This window comes from Eretmochelys imbricata, chromosome 13 (assembly GCF_965152235.1).
Source record: "Eretmochelys imbricata isolate rEreImb1 chromosome 13, rEreImb1.hap1, whole genome shotgun sequence".
Classification (NCBI taxonomy): domain Eukaryota; kingdom Metazoa; phylum Chordata; order Testudines; family Cheloniidae; genus Eretmochelys; species Eretmochelys imbricata.
The window spans coordinates 42,488,595-42,506,233 of NC_135584.1; the positions used below are offsets into that span (position 1 = coordinate 42,488,595).

The following is a 17,639-nucleotide window of genomic DNA, read 5'->3' on the forward strand; positions in this document are numbered from 1 at the left end:
GGGGGGGCACGTGGGTTACAAGGGGGGGCTCGGAAGGGGACTGGTTTGGGGGGGCACGTGGGTTACAAGGGGGGGGCTCGGAAGGGGGCTGGTTTGGGGGGCACGTGGGTTACAAGGGGGGCTCGGAAGGGGGCTGGTTTGGTGGGGGGCACGTGGGTTACAAGGGGGGGCTCGGAAGGGGGCTGGTTTGGTGGGGGGCACGTGGGTTACAAGGGGGGGCTCGGAAGGGGGCTGGTTTGGGGGGCACGTGCGTTACAAGGGGGGCTCGGAAGGGGGCTGGTTTGGTGGGGGCACGTGGGTTACAAGGGGGGCTCGGAAGGGGGCTGGGTTGGGGGGCACGTGGGTTTCAAGGGAGGCTCGGAAGGGGGCTGGGTTGGGGGGGCACGTGGGTTACAAGGGGGGCTCGGAAGGGGGCTGGTTTGGGGGAGCACGTGGGTTACAAGGGGGCTCGGAAGGGTGTAAGGGACACTATGTGGGGGGACACACATGGGGGTATAATATGGGGGTTCCTCAGGTGGCCGTGTAGGTACGGAACGTTTCCGGAACCGTGACTCCGGGGTCTCGGTCCCCAGGTTCCCCGTCCCCACGTCATCAACCTCCTAATCGACCCAGCAACAGCCTAGCGCTGGATTCTGATTGGACCACGGAGAAACGCAAAGGATGAAAAAGGGCGTTTCCACGCATGCGCACATGGGGGGGGTTGCTATTGCTAGGTCGGGAGTGCGCATGCGAATTGTATATTCAAGCTCCCCGGAAGTGCAGCTTGCGCATGCCTCTGGAACATCACAGTCGGCGACCTATGGCGATCACAATAAGACGCATGCGCATTGAGTACAAATCTGACGTGGAGGTGCCCAAGGCGCCTGGGCAGCTATACTGAAAGGCTCAATCACCGCGCCTGCGCGGTCCGTTATTGGCTTGTCTGCGCCTGCGCGCGCGGCGCCCCGGAAGTTCTCGCCGCCCTGCGGCAGGTGGCTTCCGGCCAGCTCAGCGCGCGGCGGGGCCATGTCGGGCGCGGCGGCGGCCGGTGGCGGCGGCTCGGTGGGGTCCGTGGTGCGGCGCTTCCTGGCCGAGTACAGCAGCGGCACCGCCAGCCGCCTCAAGGTGCTGGACGCGTATCTGCTCTACGTGCTGCTGAGCGGCGCGCTGCAGTTCGGCTACTGCCTGGGCGTGGGCACCTTCCCCTTCAACTCCTTCCTCAGCGGCTTCATCTCCGCCGTGGGCAGCTTCATCCTGGGCGGTGAGTGCGGGGGAGCGCGCGCGCGCCCGCCCGCCCCGTGACCCCGGCAGCGCCCTCCCCCCGTGACCCGCCCGCCCCGTGACCCCGGCAACGCCATCCCATAGTGACTTCTCCTCTCCCGGGCAACGCCCTTCCCCCGTGACCCGCCGCCCGTCCCCCCGGCAGCGCCCTGCTCCCGTGACCCGCCCGCCCTGTGACCCCGGCAACGCCATCCCATAGCGACCTCTCCTCTCCCGGGCAACGCCCTTCCCCCGTGACCCGCTGCCCGTCCCCCCGGCAACGCCATCCCATAGTGACCCGCCCCCGCGCCGGGTCCCCCCCGGCAGCGCCCTCCCCCCGTGACCCGCCCGCCCCGTGACCCCGGCAACGCCATCCCATAGCGACCTCTCCTCTCCCGGGCAGCGCCCTCCCCCCGTGACCCGCCGCCCGTCCCCCCGGCAGCGCCATCCCATAGTGACCCGCCCCCGCGCCGGGTCCCCCCCGGCAGCGCCCTCCCCCCGTGACCGACCCGCCCGTCCCCCCGGCAACGCCATCCCATAGCGACCTCTCCTTTCCCGGGCAGCGCCCTCCCCCCGTGACCCGCCCCCGCGCTGGGTCCCCTGGCAACGCCATCCCATAGTGACCTCTCCTCCCCCCGGCAGCGCCCTCCCCCAGTGGCCCGCCGCCCGTCCCCCCGGCAGCGCCATCCCATAGTGACCCGCCCCCGCGCCGGGTCCCCCCCCGGCAGCGCCCTCCCCCCCGTGACCGACCCGCCCGTCCCCCCGGCAACGCCATCCCATAGCGACCTCTCGTCTCCCGGGCAGCGCCCTCCCCCCGTGACCCGCCCCCGCGCTGGGTCCCCTGGCAACGCCATCCCATAGTGACCTCTCCTCCCCCCGGCAGCGCCCTCCCCCAGTGACCCGCCTGCCCGTTCCCCCGGCAGCGCCCTCCCCCAGTGACCCGCCTGCCCGGTCCCCCGGCAGCGCCCTCCCCCAGTGACCCGCCTGCCCGTTCCCCCGGCAGCGCCCTCCCCCAGTGACCCGCCTGCCCGTTCCCCCGGCAGCGCCCTCCCCCAGTGACCCGCCTGCCCGTTCCCCCGGCAGCGCCCTCCCCCAGTGACCCGCCTGCCCGTTCCCCCGGCAGCGCCCTCCCCCAGTGACCCGCCTGCCCGTTCCCCCGGCAGCGCCCTCCCCCAGTGACCCGCCTGCCCGTTCCCCCGGCAGCGCCCTCCCCCAGTGACCCGCCTGCCCGTTCCCCCGGCAGCGCCCTCCCCCAGTGACCCGCCTGCCCGTTCCCCCGGCAGCGCCCTCCCCCAGTGACCCGCCTGCCCGTTCCCCCGAGCAGCGCCCTCCCCCAGTGACCCGCCTGCCCGTTCCCCCGAGCAGCGCCCTCCCCCAGTGACCCGCCTGCCCGTTCCCCCGAGCAGCGCCCTCCCCCAGTGACCCGCCTGCCCGTTCCCCCGAGCAGCGCCCTCCCCCAGTGACCCGCCTGCCCGTTCCCCCGAGCAGCGCCCTCCCCCAGTGACCCGCCTGCCCGTTCCCCCGAGCAGCGCCCTCCCCCAGTGACCCGCCTGCCCGTTCCCCCGAGCAGCGCCCTCCCCCAGTGACCCGCCTGCCCGTTCCCCCGAGCAGCGCCCTCCCCCAGTGACCCGCCTGCCCGTTCCCCCGAGCAGCGCCCTCCCCCAGTGACCCGCCTGCCCGGTCCCCCGAGCAGCGCCCTCCCCCAGTGACCCGCCTGCCCGGTCCCCCGAGCAGCGCCCTCCCCCAGTGACCCGCCTGCCCGGTCCCCCGAGCAGCGCCCTCCCCCAGTGACCCGCCTGCCCGGTCCCCCGAGCAGCGCCCTCCCCCAGTGACCCGCCTGCCCGGTCCCCCGAGCAGCGCCCTCCCCCCGTGACCCGCCTGCCCGGTCCCCCGAGCAGCGCCCTCCCCCCGTGACCCGCCTGCCCGGTCCCCCGAGCAGCGCCCTCCCCCCGTGACCCGCCTGCCCGGTCCCCCGAGCAGCGCCCTCCCCCCGTGACCCGCCTGCCCGGTCCCCCGAGCAGCGCCCTCCCCCCGTGACCCGCCTGCCCGGTCCCCCGAGCAGCGCCCTCCCCCCGTGACCCGCCTGCCCGGTCCCCCGAGCAGCGCCCTCCCCCCGTGACCCGCCTGCCCGGTCCCCCGAGCAGCGCCCTCCCCCCGTGACCCGCCTGCCCGGTCCCCCGAGCAGCGCCCTCCCCCCGTGACCCGCCTGCCCGGTCCCCCGAGCAGCGCCCTCCCCCCGTGACCCGCCTGCCCGGTCCCCCGAGCAGCGCCCTCCCCCCGTGACCCGCCTGCCCGGTCCCCCGAGCAGCGCCCTCCCCCCGTGACCCGCCTGCCCGGTCCCCCGAGCAGCGCCCTCCCCCAGTGACCCGCCTGCCCGGTCCCCCGAGCAGCGCCCTCCCCCAGTGACCCGCCTGCCCGTTCCCCCGAGCAGCGCCCTCCCCCAGTGACCCGCCTGCCCGTTCCCCCGAGCAGCGCCCTCCCCCAGTGACCCGCCTGCCCGTTCCCCCGAGCAGCGCCCTCCCCCAGTGACCCGCCTGCCCGTTCCCCCGAGCAGCGCCCTCCCCCAGTGACCCGCCTGCCCGTTCCCCCGAGCAGCGCCCTCCCCCCGTGACCCGCCTGCCCGTTCCCCCGAGCAGCGCCCTCCCCCCGTGACCCGCCTGCCCGTTCCCCCGAGCAGCGCCCTCCCCCCGTGACCCGCCTGCCCGTTCCCCCGAGCAGCGCCCTCCCCCCGTGACCCGCCTGCCCGGTCCCCCGAGCAGCGCCCTCCCCCCGTGACCCGCCTGCCCGGTCCCCCGAGCAGCGCCCTCCCCCCGTGACCCGCCTGCCCGGTCCCCCGAGCAGCGCCCTCCCCCCGTGACCCGCCTGCCCGGTCCCCCGAGCAGCGCCCTCCCCCCGTGACCCGCCTGCCCGGTCCCCCGAGCAGCGCCCTCCCCCCGTGACCCGCCTGCCCGGTCCCCCGAGCAGCGCCCTCCCCCCGTGACCCGCCTGCCCGGTCCCCCGAGCAGCGCCCTCCCCCAGTGACCCGCCTGCCCGGTCCCCCGAGCAGCGCCCTCCCCCAGTGACCCGCCTGCCCGGTCCCCCGAGCAGCGCCCTCCCCCAGTGACCCGCCTGCCCGGTCCCCCGAGCAGCGCCCTCCCCCAGTGACCCGCCTGCCCGGTCCCCCGAGCAGCGCCCTCCCCCAGTGACCCGCCTGCCCGGTCCCCCGAGCAGCGCCCTCCCCCAGTGACCTCTCCTCCCCCGGGCAACGCCCCGTGACCCGCCCGCCCCGTGACCCCGGCAGCGCCCTCCCCCCGTGACCCGCCCGCCCCGTGACCCCGGCAACGCCATCCCATAGTGACTTCTCCTCTCCCGGGCAACGCCCTTCCCCCGTGACCCGCCGCCCGTCCCCCCGGCAGCGCCCTGCCCCCGTGACCCGCCCGCCCTGTGACCCCGGCAACGCCATCCCATAGCGACCTCTCCTCTCCCGGGCAACGCCCTTCCCCCGTGACCCGCTGCCCGTCCCCCCGGCAACGCCATCCCATAGTGACCCGCCCCCGCGCCGGGTCCCCCCCGGCAGCGCCCTCCCCCCGTGACCGACCCGCCCGTCCCCCCGGCAACGCCATCCCATAGCGACCTCTCCTTTCCCGGGCAGCGCCCTCCCCCAGTGGCCCGCCGCCCGTCCCCCCGGCAGCGCCATCCCATAGTGACCCGCCCCCGCGCCGGGTCCCCCCCGGCAGCGCCCTCCCCCCCGTGACCGACCCGCCCGTCCCCCCGGCAACACCATCCCATAGCGACCTCTCCTCTCCCGGGCAGCGCCCTCCCCCCGTGACCCGCCCCCCGCGCTGGGTCCCCTGGCAACGCCATCCCATAGTGACCTCTCCTCCCCCCGGCAGCGCCCTCCCCCAGTGACCCGCCTGCCCGTTCCCCCGGCAGCGCCCTCCCCCAGTGACCCGCCTGCCCGTTCCCCCGGCAGCGCCCTCCCCCAGTGACCCGCCTGCCCGGTCCCCCGAGCAGCGCCCTCCCCCAGTGACCCGCCTGCCCGGTCCCCCGAGCAGCGCCCTCCCCCAGTGACCCGCCTGCCCGTTCCCCCGAGCAGCGCCCTCCCCCAGTGACCCGCCTGCCCGGTCCCCCGAGCAGCGCCCTCCCCCAGTGACCTCTCCTCCCCCGGGCAACGCCATCCCATAGTGACCCGCTTGCCCATTTCCCCCGGGCAACGTTCTCCCCTAGTGACCCGCCCGCACCTGTGACCCGCCTGCCTGTTCCCCTGGCAACGCCCTCCCCCAGTGACCCGCCCCCCCGCCGGGTCCCCCGGGCAACGCCATCCCATAGTGACCTCTTCTTCCCCCTCCCCTGGCAATGCCCCCCCCCAGCAACCCCATCCCATAATGACCCCCCCCATACTCTTCTGTAGTAATCTCCCCGCCTTTCCCCTCCCATAGTAACCCCCTTTGAAACCCCATTCCGTAGTAACCCCCTGCCCCCGCATGGCAACAGCATCTTCTCATGGTGGCTGTATCTATGGGAGCGCTACTCCAGAGTAACCCCCATGGTAACCCCACCATATTTTCCATGGCAGCACCATCCCATAGGAACCCCCTCTGATCTTACGGGGGGTTCACCAAGGCCAGTAGTGGGTTGTCACCGCCTGCCCTGGGTGCTTCTGTGCAGCTTCGGCTCCGAGCCCCGACACCAGCAGCCGGTGCGCAGCACAGTGGCCTCGCCCTGCCTTCCACCAGCCTGCTTACCGCTCGCAGGGCGGCACCAGCAGCGTCCGCTCTCTCTGCCGGGACCCTCACGCAAATCACATTCACCGCCTCCGAACAGACAGAGCCCACGCCAGCCTGGGAGTTTAGCTGAAGACCGGCACTTCAGTTCATTAGACATCACTAAGATGGTTTTGTAGCCAAACAAAAATAAGCGTATTGACCAGGAGCCTGGGTTTAAGTGATTACACGTGAAAGAGACAGGGAAGGTCACAAATAAAACAAACCACAATTCGTAATGACTGAAACGTAATTCTAGCACGTTACGAGCTTTGTCCGAGAGACAAGGTAGGTGAAATAATTCTTTCATTGGACCAAGTTCTGTTATCAACAGAGACAAGCTTTGGCACTTGCACACAGCTTTTTCCCAGACCTGAAGAAGAGCTCTCAATAAGCTCCGAAGTTTGTCTCTCTTGCTAATGGAAGTTGGTCCAATAAAAGATATTCCGTCACCCACCTTGTCTCTTTAATATCCTGGGACCAACACGGCTACAACAACGCTGCATACAATCTTTCCACAGTTTCCTTAGGTGAAAGAACGTGCGTTTACCTGTCTGGCCGGCTTGATTCCTGGCAGAAGACAATGAAAGCACATTCTCATCTCTGGTAAACAAAGCTAACCAGCAGCAGCATAGTGAGCAGAGCAGGGGCTCAGACTCTGCACCCCTGGAACCCTTTCTGGCTCTCAAAACACAGTGAACTTTGGGGTAACATAAGGGGGGAGGGCAGAGAGACATTGGCATCATCCTTCACCTGAGGAGACGAAGAAACCAAATGCCTTGGGCTCTGTTTGGATCTTGGCTGAAGATTGGCTGGCCATACTGGAAGCAAGTGTGGTGAGAAAACTACTTTGAACAAAGACTCTAGTTTAAGTTAGACTTCGGTCTTAGAAGCAGACTTTTACTTGGTTTGTTTGAGACAATTTCTGTCCCTATTCCTTCTACTTGGTACCACTTAAATCTGTTCCTTCGCTAAGCAACTTGTTCTACTTTTACTGTAAACCAGCTCAGAACTGTGTATTGAAGTGGAGGGTGTGTTAATTCCCACTCAGCTAACAGACTGCTTGGCCCTGCCTCTTTAGAGGAGCCGCATGCTTATTAAAGTCATGGGGGCTCAGCACTGCAGAAAAACGTTTTGGGGAGAGCTTGGGGCTGGAGGTCCCCCTGCAACAGTAGCTGGGCGGTGGAAGCCAGCGTTAGAGCGTTAGCCTGGCAGTGGGCGCCAGGGCTGTGAGGCACAGTGTTTAAGGCATCCAGAGTTGCAAGGTAGGTATTGGCGGAACCCCTCGCTGGTCTGGGTGAGCCCCAAAGCGTCACACCCCTTATGGCAACGGTGTCTCTTTGTAATGATTCCCCCTGCGCTGTCTGGGCACCTTCCTCTTCAGCTGCCTCCTGAGCAGGTTCATCTCCTTCTTGCGCAGCTTCGGTCTACGTGGTGGGCACCAGTCGCAACCTGTCCCCAGGCTGCCATAGTAGTCAGCAGCCTCTTCCCAGAGTAACCCCCATGGCATCCCTACTCCATAGGAACTGCTGCCTCCTCTCCCCCCCCCCACCGCCTGGGCATCTCTTACTCAAGCTCCTCAGTTCTGTGGGCAGCTTCATCCTAGGCGGCGAGTAACCCAAGGCAACGACATACCACCCCATGGCAACCCCATCCCTGAGTGAGCAGCACTCCTGCCCAGCCTGAGCTGCTTCCTCAGAGCTATGGGCAGCTTCCTCCTGGGGGCTGAGCCTGTTCCCAGCACTGCCTGGATGTGGGCCCCTTCCTGTGGGGGTTCAGCAGCACCATGAGCAGCTCCAGCCTGGAGAAGCTGCACCACCTCCTCTGCTGTCTTTGTCTCCTTCCCCACCCTGTCCCCCAGACATGGCCCCTGGTGCAAGCTGCTCTCTCCTCCCATTCCCTAGTTTGCCTGCGGATCCAGATCAACCCACAGAACAAAGGTGACTTCCAGGGCATCTCGCCAGAGCGGGCCTTCGCCGACTTCCTCTTCGCCAGCACCATCCTGCACCTCGTCGTCATCAACTTCGTGGGCTGAGCCAGGGGACCATTAGGTACGGCTCAGGGGTGGGGCCCAGCAGCATCCGACTGGGGGCCAGTCTGTTTGCCTTGGCGGCTTAAACTTCTGTGGGCTGGAAGAGAGCTGGGACTAGAACCCACAGTTTCTGACCCCCAGCCCCTCTGCTGGGCCCCACTCCACTCCCCAAGCTGGGATAGGACCCAGGAGTCCTGACAGCCAGCCCCTCTGCTGTAACCCACTGGGCCCCACTCCTCTCTCCGAGCCGAGATAGACCCCAGGAGTCCTGACACACAGCTCCCCTGGGCCCCACCCCTCCCCAAGCTGGGATAGGACCCAGGAGTCCTGACAGCCAGCCCCTCTGCTGTAACCCACTGGGCTACACTCCCCTCCTCGAGCTGAGATAGGACCCAGGAGTCCTGACACCCAGCCCCTCTGCTGGGCCGCACTCCCTGAGTCGGGATAGGACCAAGGAGTCCTGACACCTGGCCCCTCTGCTGTAACCCACTGCCCTTCCTCCCCCCCCCCCCCCCCCCACCCCGAGCTGGGACAGAACCCAGGAGTCTTGACTCCAAGACCCCCACTGCTCATCTTTCTGCCTGAGGCTGACGTGCCCTTTGAACTCTGTCAGTAGCAAACAGGATTTCTGGAGACGTCTTTTCTCTTTGCTGCTGTGAGGCAGAGGGAACAGGGAGCCTGGGTTCTGTCCCTGGCTGAGAGGAGTGGAGTTAATCCTGGTGTAGTGGCCCTGCAGGAGGCAGAGTGTCAGGGCTCATCTGGAGACCAAGGAGTGGATGGAGTTTGGGGGTTACAGGCCTGGAGATCTGTACGATCTACATGAGAGGTTCTCAAACTGTGGGTGAGGACCCCAAACCAGGGTGGGCAGGGATGGTGTCCCTAGCCTCTGTTTGCCAGACGCTGGGAATGGGCGATGGGATGGATCACGGGATGATTCCCTGTTCTGTTCATTCCCTCTGGGGCACCTGGCATTGGCCGCTGTCGGCAGACAGGACACTGGGCTGGATGGACCTTTGGTCTGAGCCAGGATGGCCGTTCTTACTGAGCTGCAGAGGACACAGGGCTGGAATTTGGGGCGATGGAGGAGCTTGGACCAGGGCTCTGAGAGGGAAGAAATGTGAGGAGATGGGGGTCATGGAACCTGGCTGCGAGCTCAGGGTCACGGTGTTTCTGGAGGTCGGGGGGGGAGTCTGTGTAATTTGGGGGATCCTCCCATCTTCCCCTGCAGTAACTCCAGATATCTTTGTGCCCCCTCTGTCTCCCTGCAGGTCCTGACTACCTCTCATGGTCGGCTGATGCCATGCCCAGGGGACAGATGTGCCAGCCCCCCATGGACGTGGGTCCTGCCCCTCATGGGGAAGGGCTGCAACAGTGCAAACTGATGAAGCCTCTTGAGAAGATGGCAGCCCCTCCCCCCCACCGCTTGTGACCCCCTCCCCCAATAAACCCCATTGTTCTGGGGTTCTGTGTCTGGCACTTCTGTGATGGATCAGGGGGTTCCTCAGCTTTCCCTTCCCCAGCTCACTCCCCACCGCCCCCTGTTTAGGGAGACTCACCCAGCCCCACCCCTTCTCCCCAGCAGTCACTTCTGCATGACCCAGTTTCGGGGGGGAGCAGGAAGCAGGTTGCCATGGAAACCCAAACCCCATGCCCACCCCCCACTTCCCGTCTCTTATCACATGGAAACCATTGCTCTGTGGTCCAGGGCCCCCGGCCTCCAAAGCAATTGCGGGGGGGAGCTGTGGAAGGTTTGGGTTGAGACGGTACTTTGGGGGGAACAAGGGGGGGTGGTTTCTATTTTAGGATCTTCCAGGCAAGTGCTCCCCCACCTGTTTGTGTGTGTGCTTTCTCCCCCTGGCCTCTGAGTCTCCAGAGCAGCTGCAGGCGGGGGAAGGCTCTGCCCCTATTTCACACACACCCTGCCCTGCAGAGTGTACCCCCCTGTGACCCTGGGGTTAGTGCTCACCCCCAGGGGGGAGCTCACCCTCCTCAACCCCCCCTGCTCAGTGCCTCCTTGTGCTATCCTGGAGCCAGCTGTGACTCGGGGATGAATGCCCCCTACTGTGTTTAGCAGAGTGCCCCCCGACTCCGCTCTGGGGCATTGGGGTTAGCTGTGACTATGGGGAGAGTCCCCCACCCCACTGAGCGTTTGAGCCTCTCTCCTTATGCTACCACAGGCAAGGGCAGCTTCTGCTCCGTGCCAATTGACTGAGAGCGCCCAAATGACCAGCCGGACAATTAATTTCAGTTACTCCCAAGCTGAGCTGGGCTTGACCCACTGTCTTCTGTAGCTGTAGGCTGGCTGGGGAGAGCAAGCTGCTTGCTCTGGGCTCTGATTGGGGTGAGCAGAAGGGAGAAACTCTTTGTGGGGTGGACGTGGGATAGCTGGGGTGTAGAGTGGGGCTCTAGATTAAGAGTGGGCAAACTTTTTGGCCCAAGGGCCACATCTGGGAATAAAAATTTGTATGGTGGGCTATGAATGCTCACAAAATTGGGTTTGGGGTGCAGGATGGGGTCAGGGCTCTGGGGTGGGGCCAGAAATGAGGAGTTCAGGGTGCGGGAGGGGGCTGGGCAGCAGTGTGGGGTGCAGGCTCTGGGATGGGGCTGGGGATGAGTTTTGGATGCAGGAGGATGCTCTGGGCTGGGACCAAGGGGTTCGGAGGGCGGGAGGGGGATCAGGGGTGCAGGCTCCAGGAGGTGCTTACCTCAAGCAGCTCCTGGAAGCAGTGGCCATGTCCCCCACCTGGCTCCTATGCGGAGCTGCAGCCAGGCGGCTCTGCACGCTGCACTGTCCGCAGGTGCCGCCCCTGCAGCTCCCATGGGCCGTAGTTCCCGGCCAATGGGGGCTGTGCTTGGGGGGGCAGTGTGCAGAGCAAAGCCCCCTGGCTGCCCCTACGCATAGAAGCCAGAGTGGGGCCGTGCTGCTGTTTCCGGGAGCCGCATGGAGCAGCCCCTGACCCTGCTCCCCGGCTGAAGCACCGGAGTGGGGCAAGCCCCTGACCCTGCTCCCCGGCTGAAGCACCGGAGTGGGGCAAACCCCTGACCCTGCTCCCCGGCTGAAGCACCGGAGTGGGGCAAACCCCTGACCCTGCTCCCCGGCTGAAGCACCGGAGTGGGGCAAACCCCTGACCCTGCTCCCCAGCAGAAGCTGGTGGGCTATAGTTTACCCTAGACCCTCCCCATTCCTGAGATCCCAAAGCGCGTCTCCCCTCACCCTGATCTCTCCATTAACGCATCTCGGAGCTGAGAACGGGGCAGCGAGGGACCTCGAGTCCAGGCCCTGCTGTGCTAGGCAACTCCTTCCTCTAATCGCCTTCGTAAATTCATCCCGCTCCATCTCCAGACTGGCGAGGTGGTTTGTCCCCACTCCTGCTAGGGGAGGCTGCTCCGGGCCCTCGCGCCTTGGAGAGGGCTGGAAACCTTTTTGTCATTTCCAGATTGTTTATTCAGGGCCGATTTATCCCCATGTGGTCCCCCGTCGACATTGTCTTTACACTTCAAAAGCTCTTCTCCCTTGCTGGTGTTCTACCCCGCAGCCGCGCATAGGGAGAGCAGTCGGCTCCCCTCGGCCCTCCTTCGGCTGGGCTAAGCAAGCCAAGCCTTTCCCGTCCCCCGGGGCTGTGCTTTCTTCCCTGTGTCTAGTCCCTGCTCCGGAGTGGAGCTCACCTCCCAGCTTGCTTTTCAAGCCGCACGTGTTCCAGGAGCGCACGTCTCCTGTGGCGTGGCTGGGTTGGAAGGGTCTCCTCTGGGAGGCCAGCAAGGGGCGTGACTTTGGGACAAGAGCCCCGTTCAAAGGTGGGCGCTGGCCTCTCCACGGGTCAGGAACGGCGGGATTCACGTGGGACAGGGTAACAAGGTGTTGCAGCGAATGCGCAGTGCTCTACGCCGACTCGCTGAGCGGACACAGCAGCCCCCGCCTCTGCGCTGGGCTGGGCTGGGGGGAGCAGGGGCCTCGCTACCTGCTACCCCAGCACCCTTGTGGCTCAAGCCCTGGAGCTTTCCTTGCCCTATATACGTACCTGGCTCCATGGGATCAGGGCCCTGAGCCTGCCTAGCCCAGTGTTCCCCTGCGTACGCAACCCCTGCTGCGTGAGACCAGACCAATGGGTCCTTCTCGCCCCGTGTCCCCCCGCCCCCCAGGCTGCCATTTAAATAGAACGGGGGAGACGTTCCCCCCCATGCTTCCCACCAAGGCATGCCGGGCTGTTCTTGGCCCGTCCCAAGAGGCGGAGGGGCGAAGGGGCGAGGAGCCAGCTGCTGAGATGCTGCTCCCTGTTCCTGGCATCAGCAGCCAAGCCTGGTGGTGCTGACAGGAGGCCCCAGGCCAAGCAGGGAGCTGTGGGGAAGGGGTGCCTGCCCCGTGGGCTCCTGCCTGTGATGGCAACTCCTTCCCTGGGGCCTAAACTCCCTTCCCCACAGCACGGGGTCCAGCACTGGGGGGTGTATGTCTCAGCACTGGGTGCTCACACTGCGGGACCGGGAGCACCCTGAGGTGTCGAGTAGAGATCAGTGCCCAGCCTTGGCCGTGGGTCCACCCTTCCCATGCTCCCCAGAGGGCCAAGGGCGAGAAACTTGGCTGTTGGCGCGAATGCTGAGCTTGTCTGTTCCAGTTCTGGATTCTCCCAAGTGCGGGGGGCCCTGGGGCTATCTGCTTTCCCAGCTCACCGGCCAGCCTAGCCAACGGTATGGATCCTTGAGCACCTCCTTGCTTCCCCTCCTCCCGGGTGACCGCACCGCACCCCCCCAGCGCCCGGTCAGGGCAAGCTGGCACCATCCCTTTCCTCCTCCACGGCGGCACCCACCAAAACGCTGTCCTGGGCTGGTCATTTCGCTGCAGTGCCCCTCTAGGACACGTTAAAATCGAGGCAATTGTCTGAGAAATGTTCCCAAAGGACAATGTTTACATTTTATCCTTGAACCCAAGAGCAGCCAGGGAACTAAGTGGCCCTCGGACGTCCTGCTGAAAGTTGCCTCCACTCACTGAAATCCGAAATAAGAACAGCTGTTCTGGGTCGGAGCGATGGTCCAATGGCCCAGTGTCCTGTCTTCCGACAGCGGCCAGTGCCAGGGGCCCCAGCGGGAACAACCAGAACCGGGCAGTTCTGGGTGATCCAGGGTGATCCCTCTTGTCCCGTCCCAGCGTCTGGCAGCTGGAGGTTTAGGGACACCCAGGCCATGGGGTTGCATTCCTGGCTCATTGCCATTGATGGACCTGGCCTCCAGGAACTTAATGTAATTATGTTTTGACCCCGGGTATATTTTTGGCCTTCACAACATCCCCTGGTAACCAGTTCCCCAGGCTGAGGGTGCGCTGTGAGAAGAAGAACTTCCTTCTGCTTGTTTTACCCCTGCTGCTGTTCGTTTCCTTGGGCGCCCCGGTTCTGACTCCTAGGCTTGTGATAAGTGAAGGGGAAAATAACAACTACTTTCTCCACACCAGGCTTGATTTTATACCCCTCTGTCCCAGCGGCTCTCAGCCGTTCCAGACGACTGTACCCCTTTGTCTTGTGTAACCCCAAGTTTCAGCTCACTTAAGAATGACTTGCCTACAAAATCAGACCTAAAAATACAACAGGGTCCCAGCCACCCTCCTACTGAACAATGGCTGACTTTGTGCCATATAATTATCAAATAACTCAACTGGAATATCGATATTGTCCTGGCATTTCAGCGTACAGCATATCGAGCAGTATAAACAAGTTGTCTGTATGAAATCTGAGTTTGTACTGACTCTGCTAGTGCGTTTCATGTAGCCTGTTGTACCCCGAGGCTGTACCCCCTGGAAGACCCCTGCGGACCCCAGAGGCCTGGCTGAGAACCACTGCTCTCTCATACCCCCTTAGCCCTCTTTTCTAAGCTGACCGGTCCCAGGGCTTTTAATCTCTCCTCCTCCGGAAGCCGTCCCATCCCCCTCATCATTCTTGTTGCCCCTCTCTGCACCTTTTCCAATTCTAATGTGTCTTTCTGAGAGGAGGTGACCAGACCTGGGGGCGTGTACAGTGGCATTAGGGTATTTTCAGCTTTAGTGCTGCTTTGGGTCATTGCTCTGTGTCATGGGACTTACAAGCTAACGGTGTGTTTGTGGGTAATCTAAGCACTACACCCAGATTGCCGACACTCTTTCCCCAACCTATGTACCGTAGAACTTTTTGTAACATTAGCTTTAATAACATTTTAAAATCTGTCCCTTTCCTAATCTGCTGCGCGCACACTTCCTGCTGTGTCAGATCAGACCAATGGGCTCCTCAGCACACCACTCCTCCTTCCTGCCTGCCAGGGCTGATCACAGCGTGGGAGCTGGTACCTGCCCGGGTTGCTGAGCACCCCATCCATCCACTCCCGGGTCTCTGCCCCAAGCCCTGCCACACCAGGGCAGACCAATGCACCTGGCCAACCTGGTGCGTCAGTTCCTCTACGTCCCTTGTGCCCATCTCGGCCCGGGGCAGGGGGACTGGCTGACTCAGGAGGGCAAGGAACGGGGCACAGGGCCTCCCGCTCTGGGGTGTCTGTTCCTATTGACAAGACATGAGTGCCATCTGGTGGGTTTTCACAACTTCACCAGTACCTTGGATTTAAAAGGCTACATTTTCTCCCCCCGGTGGTGAAAGATTTTCCACTAATCGTCCCAAATTACCTGAGAATATTTTTCTTTAAACCCCTTTGTGACTCACAATCCTTCCTTCCTTCTTTCTTTCTTTCTTTCTTTCTTTCTTTCTTGCAGTTTCTGCAGATGCTGCTGCCCTCTGGTGGCTGACTTTATGAATTGCACACAGGCTGACATTTTTTCCTCCTTATATTTCATTCCTTTCAATTTCCCCCTTTTCATCTTCTCTCACTTCCCCAGGCGCCCCAAGGTCCCAGGGGCTGAGTCCTGGCTCTGCATTAGCTGCAACCGTCCCAGAGAGACCCCGAGCCTTGGTCCCTATGTGGGAAGAGGGGGGCAGCGGCAATCTTACCCAGAGGTGTATTTCCAAGGGGAATTCCAGCTCCCTGTGCAAAGGTGATGCAGGAGGAAGGTAGCAGATGACGGGGGCCCATCCTTCCATGGGAACCCTGCCCTGTACAAAGGGGTGCAGAGGTGGGTAGGGGATTATCCCCAGGGGGGACCCTGCCCCGCATAAAGGGGTGCTGAGGGGGGAGGGGGTTATCCCCGGGGGGACCCTGCTCTGTACAAAGTGGTGCAGAGGAGGGTAGGGGGTTATCCCGGGGGGACCCTGCTCTGTATAAAGGGGTGCAGAGGTGGGTAGGGGATTATCCCCAGGGGGGACCCTGCCCCACATAAAGGGGTGCAGAGGTGGGTAGGGGGTGATCCCCGGGGGGACCCTGCTCTGTACAAAGGGGTGCAGAGGTGGGCAAGGGGTTATCCCCAGGGGGACCCTGCCCTGTACAAAGGGGTGCAGAGGAGGGTAGGGGGTTATCCCCGGGGAACCCTGCTCTCTATAAAGGGGTGCAGAGGTGGGTAAGGAGTTATCCCCAGGGGGACCCTGCCCTGTATAAAGGGGTGCAGAGGAGGGTAGGGGGTTATCCCCGGGGAACCTTGCTCTCTATAAAGGGGTGCAGAGGTGGGTAAGGAGTTATCCCCAGGGGGACCCTGCCCTGTATAAAGGGGTGCAGAGGAGGGTAGGGGGTTATCCCCAGGGGGGCCCTGCCCTGTATAGAGGGGGGTACATCGGTTGGTAGCAGGTGAAAGGTATCCCAAAGGGGACCCCCCCTCCTTGAATGAAAGGGGGAGGGGCAGGGTCTCTATATAGAGCTCCCCTCCCCCCTCAGGGTAATTTCCGTTCCCCTTGTGTGACTCTATACATAGGTTGTTCTTTCCACACACCCCCGGGTGCGGTCGGGGGCCGCGTGCTCTGTGGGCAGCGTCTCCTTTCTGCCCTGGCTGGTGGTCTAACGGCTGCCCCGCCACGTGCCCCCCTCCCCCCCGCCACGTGCCCCTCTCTGCCACGTTCATATTTTTAACTCCTCTTTCCAGAGGAAGTGGTTTGCACGGGAGGGGAGAGCTTCAAAGGTGACCCAGATCTCTGGGTGGCCGTGTTGTCATGGAAATGTTGACATGTTCTTAACCTCACCCCCACCTGGGTTCTGAGTCATTTTCCACTTCCTGTCCTACTTGTTATTTCCTGCCTCCCAGCTGCGCGGGGGGGACTTGTTGTTGACACATACAACAAACCAAAGTGGGGCGCGGGGAGGAAACCTCAAAGTCTAAAAGGGTCTGTGAAGCAAACTCACTAACTTCTTGGCATCTCATGTGTTTTAGGACAACAGGGACCATGAGATCATCTCATTTGACCTCTGGTAAAAACACAGGCCCTGGTGGTCTCCCCTGGTGAGTCCAGTGTCTCGCCCGATCACTCGCGATTGAGCGAATCTTTTGGGAAGAGCCAGCCAATCTCGATGCAGACTGGGATTTCCAAAGGGGCAGCTGGATGTTGTGTGCCTAACAGAGCCACTCAGAATGGTCTCATCCAATCAGTTTAGGATGAAAAAATGCCATTTTTCGGCAAAGTCAAAAAGTTGGGGGAAACGTCGAGCGGGATGAGTCCGAGCATTTCGACCATGTCGAATCCACCCATTGTGGAATGGGGCATTTGGAGTTTTTGTTTTTATATATATATTAAAAAATTATAACATGTTTTAATAGGTCAAAATCAGAACAAAATATCTTGGTGGTATCAAAGGGAGATGTTTGGATTCATCCAGAATGACTTTTTTTTTTTTTTTCCCCCCAAATTTCATTTTGTGAGAAATTTTTAAAAAATTGGTTGGTTTCAGGCTGGGGAAGAAGTTCAAACTCACAGAATTCCCTATGCAATGGAAACTCCAGCTTCCGAGCCCAACTCCCCTCGGGTTCTTTGGAATCCTAGCCTTAATGACCCCAACTGAGAGAGAATCCATCACATTCCCGGGGGCTTTGCTCCGGTGTTTACTTACCCACGACGTTAGCAATCTGCCCCTTAGTGTCTAGCTCCACTTTCCAGCCATAGGATCCCATTTTGCATTTGTGTGCCAGGTTAGAGAGCCCTGTGCTATCGGAAATCTCCCTGTTCACCTCTTCACCTTCCCTGTGATCAACTCAGTTGATTGAGTGGTGGGACTCTCTCATTGGAAGTTATTGTTTCACGTGGGTTCAATTTCCAGCTGAGCTCAGACTCCCTGGGTGACCCTCCCCCCACCAACTCGTCACTTAATAGCTCTGTGCCTCGGTTTCCCACCTGTGATGAGGGTGTCATGATCCTTCCTGGCCTCACAGGTCATGAGCATGAATGATAGGTAGGGCCGCTCCAAATTCACGGCCATGAAAAACCATGAAATCTGGTCGTTTGTCTGCTTTTACCCCCTACTATACAGATTTCGCAGGAGAGACCAGCATTTCTCCAATTGGTGGTTCTGGCCCAAAAAGGAGTTGCGGGGGGGTCACCAGGTTATTCCAGGGAGGCCGCAGTATTGCCACCCAGCTTTCTGCACTGTTGCCTTCAGAGCTGGGTGGCCGGAGCGCGGCGGCTGCTGGCCAAGGGCCCGGCACCGAAAGCGGGGCCCGGCCAGCAGCAGCACAGAAGTGTGAGTGACAGTCCCACCCCAGGCCACCCTACGCTTCCCTGCCGCTGGCGGCGGCTCTGCCTTCA

General features: G+C 63.0%; 1 protein-coding gene across 2 annotated transcripts; it reads left to right on the forward strand.

The window, feature by feature from the left end:
* The first annotated feature begins 865 nt into the window (after positions 1-865).
* On the forward strand, positions 866-9,474 carry DAD1 (defender against cell death 1). Of its 2 annotated transcripts, XM_077832290.1 has the most exons (3): positions 950-1,240; positions 7,886-8,032; positions 9,282-9,474. In XM_077832290.1, the coding sequence occupies exons 1-2, from the start codon at positions 1,006-1,008 to the stop codon at positions 8,014-8,016; spliced, it is 366 nt and encodes a 121-aa protein (XP_077688416.1). In that variant the 5' UTR covers positions 950-1,005; the 3' UTR covers positions 8,017-8,032; positions 9,282-9,474. The 2 variants fall into 2 exon arrangements, with proteins under 2 accessions (XP_077688415.1, XP_077688416.1); XM_077832289.1 differs by lacking the exon at positions 7,886-8,032 and having other exon boundaries at positions 866-1,240.
* The last annotated feature ends 8,165 nt before the right edge of the window (positions 9,475-17,639 follow it).

Bases quoted from the DNA above. Each gene is read 5' to 3' on its own strand.
- DAD1 (XM_077832289.1), top strand. From the start codon at position 1,006: ATGTCGGGCGCGGCGGCGGCCGGTGGCGGCGGCTCGGTGGGGTCCGTG. The intron at 1,241-9,281 runs GTGAGTGCGGGG...GTCTCCCTGCAG, and splicing joins GGGCAGCTTCATCCTGGGCG to GTCCTGACTACCTCTCATGG.